This window comes from Vulpes lagopus, chromosome 20 (assembly GCF_018345385.1).
Source record: "Vulpes lagopus strain Blue_001 chromosome 20, ASM1834538v1, whole genome shotgun sequence".
NCBI classification, from domain to species: Eukaryota; Metazoa; Chordata; class Mammalia; order Carnivora; family Canidae; genus Vulpes; species Vulpes lagopus.
The window spans coordinates 28,755,773-28,762,500 of record NC_054843.1 but is presented as its reverse complement, the minus strand read 5'-3'; the positions used below and the strand labels follow the sequence as shown (position 1 = coordinate 28,762,500).

At 36.3% G+C, this 6,728-nt stretch overlaps 1 protein-coding gene across 15 annotated transcripts in view; it reads right to left on the bottom strand.

Annotated features, from left to right (window-relative positions):
• ROBO2 (roundabout guidance receptor 2) overlaps window positions 1-6,728 on the bottom strand; it is a 1,676,347-nt gene that overhangs the window by 1,282,973 nt on the left and 386,646 nt on the right. For 5 of the 15 annotated variants that reach the window (XM_041734859.1, XM_041734866.1, XM_041734858.1 and 2 more), the window contains exon 1: window positions 4,782-5,228. The exons of 1 other annotated variant lie outside the window; for it this stretch is intronic. In XM_041734859.1, coding sequence (XP_041590793.1) covers window positions 4,782-4,911 — 130 coding nt within the window. In that variant the 5' untranslated portion in view covers window positions 4,912-5,228. Of the gene's footprint in view, window positions 1-4,781; window positions 5,231-6,728 lie in introns of those variants that run through there. 9 more of the 15 variants (XM_041734853.1, XM_041734854.1, XM_041734855.1 and 6 more) reach the window with 3 other exon arrangements.

The window sequence follows — 6,728 nt, the reverse complement described above, 5'->3', positions numbered from 1 at the left end:
TTGCATACAGATGGAGATTAAATAATTTAAACAAATGAAAAACAGAAGTGGTGATTATACACAGTGCAAAAACACTCTACATTTTCCATGAATATTCATACAGTTCAGTTTCCAGATTCAGTCTCACATTATAAATTACTTTTGAACAACAACGTTGCTTTCTTTTTTCCTTACTGCACTACTTTCTACGTGAGTCTGCCAGAATTCCTAAGTTTTATAATACTATAAATACATTCATATTTTTCTATAATTAAAACTGAAATTTAAATGATGTAGTAAAAGAATAATGATAAAAATGATTTCCCAACATTAGAAAGGTAAGATATAGCACATAGTTAAAAGTAAGAAATGTGTAATTAACACTATAGTCCTAGAATATTTTATTACCAGTCTAATATCTCATATACCCTGCTCATTCATCAAATTATTGGTCATCTATTACATGTAAGACTGCCTGATAATATGAATCAAGGACAAGATTTCTCTTCAAATATCTTACAAAGTGGTAAGCAAAATATAGAGATACGCAACACAAAAGTATTGTAAAAACTGAAATTGTCCTCTGATCTAAATAAAATTCCCTTGTCATTTAAAAAATAGAATATTACTTTCAGTATGTGGTTGAGGGGTCTTTGATCTGGCAGTTAAGGCCAGGGTAATAGTAAAGGGACATTCCAGGAAAAACTTCAAAGAATAAATGATCTGTTTCTGTTTCTTCAAACCAGAAAGCCTTATTGTGGTGTTTGTGAAAGAGTAAACCATCAGTATGTAAATTTTATAAATGAAAGCCTTCTATTTCTTACACAATAACAAAAAATGTGAGCTACTGAATTGTTTGAGGTAAATGCTCAAAGTAGATTTTCTTTCTTTTTTTTTCTTTTTTTTCAAAGTAGATTTTTCTTACCAGCTCATATAACTGGGAAAGATGTCAGAAGCAATATCATGAAAATGGTCTTGCAGGTATTAGACAGTAGCACATAGTTCAGATTTTTAAAAACTATAAAGGTCAGAAAACTTCAGCACATTGTCCCAAATCCCTAAATAATTGCCAATATATTAGAAAGGATCATGCTAGTAACTATAGAAATCTAAAATGGCACTCAGAATATCCCCATATCAGTGCTTCAATGTACCATGAGTTGATTTAATGCCATAGTATATGCTTATAATATGTTCTAACCCTTCATAGAGAGGGGGATGATAACTGCCAGAGAGGTTTTCTTTGTTCAGTAGAGACAAACACAGGCAACTCACTGCCATAATTTATGAGGAAGTAAGTATGAGTATTTTGTGAAAGAATCTTTTGAATCATCCAAAGCTTTGTTAAGTTCAGGCTCTGTTGCCATCGTTTAATTCCTATGTCATAACTGAGAAGCTTAAATGAACTCAACAGACACTTATAGGAGAGTCAAACGGAGTCAAGGTCAAGTGGAAAAGTGGTTGGGGCATTAACTGCATGGGGATTGGCCCTTCCCCTTAGTTTGATCAAGAGTTGCTCCCATAGGTCAGTGTTTGTGTTCCACCAGTGTTGAATGTTTTCACTCACCTTGGAGCCAGCTTTGCCCATTTATAACTTTTATACCTCTTGTACCTATTTTTCTATTTATATTTATTTACCTCCCATTTTCACTTTTAATAGTAACTATAACTATTAAAACTTGGCTTAAATTCTAAATTCCAGTAGCAGAATTGTTTTTTAAAGATATTTTTAAAATCCTCTTTTTGTTAAATATATTGACTCTCAACAATGTAAACTCTGTTAAGTTCTGGTCATTGGAATGGAGCTCTTTAAGTCTTTCAGACTGTCTTCCCAGTGAGAGTAATTGAATGCAAAATAATTAGGTCTTTTAATCCTAATGAGGATGATGTCAGCACTGTAGTGAGGATTTCTGGTTAGTTTTTCATGAATGCAAACTTATGATCACTTATGCTATGCTCTGAACTAATCAGATGAGACACCTGACTTCCCTTAAGGAGTTCATATATTGTGATTAAATAGAAAAACACGTGCCTGAGGGAAAACTTGCTGGCCTATTAACCTATATTTGAGATTCATGTTCATTGATGAGCTTAAAAATCCCTTGATAGCCAACAATAATCAGCATTTTCTCCAAATGTTCTTACAAGTCAGCTTATACATAACTCTTTCGAGCTGCCTAACCACGTGCTGTTTGTACCACCCCTCAAAGGCCACAGCAATCCACTGATCTGTGAAGCCACCACTCCCTGGCCCTGCCCCAGTAACCCCCTCTCTCATAATGGTGCTTCCTGTTAATACAACAAAAATGGAAATTGTCAGTGTGGGCAGGTTGCCATATGGAGGTTGACAGCTGCTCAATCAGATTAAGACAAATGCAAGTAGCCAAAAAAAAAAAAAATCAGAAGAAAACTCTGTTGTTTTGTTATTTTTGTTATTATTACTGTTTCCAGGATTTTTGAAAAAAAAAAGGAGCATCAGTTTTAAAGATCTTTCTATAAAGCAGATAAGCTTCAATGAATCACTGATATGAAGCAATTTTTAAAAAGTAGTTAAAATGACCTTCTTTAAAATTTATTTTGTGTTTTGAACCTTGATCCTCTTTGCCTCTGGCCATAATGTTTAATTTAAAAACCCTCATTCTCCCCCTTCAACTTACCCCATAAAGACATATACTTCTGGTAAGTATTCTACAAAATAATAAGGGCCCCTACTTCCTGAAAAAGAAAATAATGTTGAAAAATTTTTAAAAATATGTTTCAAAAGACTGCATAATATGCCAAGGGAAAAGTAACAGAATTTTACAAACCCATCGCAAGATAACACAGCCATCAATAGCCAAGCTCATGAATAAATAAATATTTACAACATGTACATATGCATATCAAGGTAAAAGTACTATACAGGAACTCAGAATCTGTGGAAAGTATTTATGCAATGCATATACACTGCCAGAAAGAGTCATTAAAAAGAAAATAATTTTAAAGAGCGTTCAACACGTTTAAAGCTTTCTAGTAACTGGCCTGACCTTTCTAAAATACACAAAACCCTTTTAATGATAAATGAAATATGTTGCTATGATTGCCTATTCCTGAACTTGACTGAGTCATATCATCATCATACAGCAGAGCTAGCAAATTTCTAGCTGAGCTAGTTAGAGCACATTGGAAAAAGTAGTCATATGTTCAAAGACGAAACATTTCAGACCTGATTTACAAATGCAACCCAATGCATCTGTATTTAAAGCTGCGTGGAATGAATAAACGCTCAGGAACACATGCAAACATTTTGAAATAAACCTTTCTGACTAGGTTAACAATTTTTCCCAAACCTTGCAGCAATCTTTCTCTCTGGGTAGCTGGAGCTCCAAAGTCTACTGCCAAAGTTTATCACAGGAAATGGTACTTTTACATGCTAGAAGTACAGACTGTCTTTGAAAAAATGATATAGGAAGTACAAGATAACACTTCTGACATCCCCTAGAGTCCACAACACCATACATCTCTAGATCCCAAGCCACCAAAAAGCTGCCATGCAGGCTAACATAAATAACAGCTTACAGTTTGCAAGGAAAAACAAAAAAAAAAACCACCCCCCACACACATTGATAACACGAGGAAATACAGTCATGTGGTGATATAATTTACAATGCCCAAAGATAATTTGCAGCTCCACTCCTCCAGAGTGCATCTGCACCAAGCATCTAAGCTAAGTGCCTGTTGGAACTTTTCCCTCAAAGGTACTATAGGTGGAAGATTTGTAATATCTTTAATGCAACAAAAGGAGAAACAGAAAGATCAAACTGAAGGGGCTCCTGTATTTAGAAGATCCTGCTGAGATGTTGTGATAAATTATTAAAACTTCTTGTTAATGTTCATGCTTCTCTTTAACCTCACATCATACCATTGACAGTAAAGCAAAGGTGGGGAAACCCAGACAACATTTCCAGAGCTGAGAGAAATGTTAGTGGAAAAGAATGCTCCTGCAAAGCAAAATCCTCTGATATCTCCCATCAAGATTTTTCCCAAAACATGCAAACACAGTTCAGAAAGTCTTTTATGGGATATTTTCTGCAGCATCATCTTGGCTTACAGCATTCACAGCACAGATACCCTGATAACTTGTGTTTAGTGTAAACAAATGGCATTCAGGAAAACCAGAATCAACTGAACTTTACAAAAAAACAGGGTCAAAGTATCACAAATTCTCTCTTATAGCATCATAATTTTTCAACAGCAGAAGAAAATGGATTTCCATACTCCAAGTACCTAAAGGCTTGTTCTTGTTCAGCAGGTTTTTTTTTTCAATAAAGTTAATGCAATTTATCTTTATTAACACATCAACACTGATAGAGTCAGCCAGAAAATTAGCGTTGGTAGCACTGCATTTCATCACATGGCCCTTTCAGGCACCCCTCTGACCATTTCACAAAATCTGCCAAACAATTCAGGGAGCTAACAGTTTCAGGACCCATTTCTTTTTAAAAAGAACGCAGCTTCCTAAGGATACCACACATATGCTTGCACCACAGCACCATGCATCTGGCCCTATATAGTTTCCCTGCTGGAAACAATCCTTGTAACGCTCTGATAGCCCGGAAAACCAAAAATTGCAAAAGCATATTTATATCAATAACAGAGACAAACTCTTCTTCCTAGCCACCGACAACACAGATCCTCTTTCCCGAAATAAAAATCAGATTTCCAGCAGATGCAGTTCCTCTACCTTTAGCTGTCCTCAAGTTGCCATTGATCAGCCCTCCTAACTCCATTTAGATCTTTAACACAAAACTTTCATCACTTACCCCCTTTCCAAGGTTTTCCTTTCCAGGGGGTCCGAGTCAGCTTGCTCAGAGTTGGTCCAGAGAAAAAGAGCATCAAAACGAGAAAAAGTTCAAGTCTAGTAATTTTCCCCACTTTCTCTAATGATAACATTTCCACAAGTTAATTTCACAAAATTTCTCACATCCTCTTCCCTCCCGGTTATTAAAATAGCCTTAATCATTGAAAAACCCGAGGTAGGTGTTGTTTTGCCATCTTTAACAGCTGAAGTAGCAGCTCCCTGATGTAGCCCTGAGCCAAGCTACATTTCTCACGGATCCGGCTCCTCTCAGCACGCAGTCAGCTCTGCTCCAGCTCCAGGAGCTATAAAATAATTTCTGATCTTCACTTTGCTTTCAGTGGGAATATATCCCTCAGTGTTCTGGGTGAGCCTGATGGAAAATGATAAAAACAGTAATGTCTGTGTCCAGCAGAAAAGAGAAAGGATGTCAGGATTGTGTGAAAAAGATGAGAAGCAGTTGTACTGACAGCTTTCAGGCTGCTGTGTGATCCTAATAGCCGTGCAACCAACCAAATTGCTCTTTTAAGAGTAATAAGGCTTCAGTGAAAGCCGGTGTCACTGCCACTTGGGTGGGTAGTGCCGGGCTTGAAAATCACCCAGGAACCGCCACAGATAACGACTGCTTCAGCCCCGCTTCGGAATATTAAGGGCTGAGCAAGATACAGTATGCACAGAGGGTAGTTAATCTATTGTGTGCATAGACGAGGATTCCAGCGGTGTAGCAGGGCAAGACGCAGAACTTCAGATGTATTTTATTTTTCCTTCACTTCACCTTGTGCCATTAAAAGGGGATTGCCGCTGCACTAATTATTCATAAAAGGGTCTGAAATATTTATTGCAAGAACCGTAAGTGTATGATTTTTTTTTTTTATTTTATTCTCCAACAATAAGACAGGCAGGGCAAGTTCCCAGTAGTTACAGTTCTCTTCTGTATGGAAGTCAGTTTATCTGGGCATTTCTGTGTCACCTGCATGAACCCACCGTGAACGCTGTAAGCAAACTTTTGCAAATAGCAACACAGCCGCTGTGAGGGCTGTGCTGATCACATCCAGGGAAGCACATTTTTTACTTGTTTGTGTGCATCACCATGGAAATACAAAAAGCTCTCTAGGTCTCTCAGTCTCTTTTAGTTATATTTATGAAAACATTACAGATCACAAGGTGGGGGTGGGGTGGGGGGATAATTAACATCCGGGCACATAACTCTGCTCCCAGACGATAGACGAGGTAGGTGCAGGCAAATCAAATAAAAGTAATTTAGTCTCATCGCCTGAAGTGAATTAGCATGATCGAAACATTCTGGCCAATATCTGAAATCTGTCTACATCTTAGTATTATCTCTATGGTCACTTATTCCTTTAATCAGTGGGCCACAATGCATGAATTATGCAGTTATGTACTTTAATCAATTGCTATATAATGATAACTACCAATTTATGATGTTACCACTTTCAAAATGGGATAAACTGCCCTTTTCAAATCATGTTATTGGAAGAAGTACTTTTAAAAGAATAATTTACCTTTTTGAGATGAAGTACCTTAAATTTGAAAATACAGTTATTAAAATTTGCTTATGTAAAAGAAGCAATGTTTATCAAATATACTATGGGATACACAAAACAAAGTCTCAAGTTATCCCTTAGTGTAGAAACAATAATTAATTTGTATTCAACTTTTCATTTGACAACTTTTGAAGGAAGTGACAAAAGTTCACAGCATGCTTATTTTATACATAGTAAATTTAAAATTCTATGTCTCTGTATACTCTAATAGTAAGCCCAAATTTAACTCAGAATTCTATTTTCTCTTTACCCATTATTCTTCATCTTATTTACTTCAACTTTCCCTCTCTTCAACAGAATGTTTGTAAACAGATGTTGGTAAAATGAATTGGCCAATTCCCTCACCA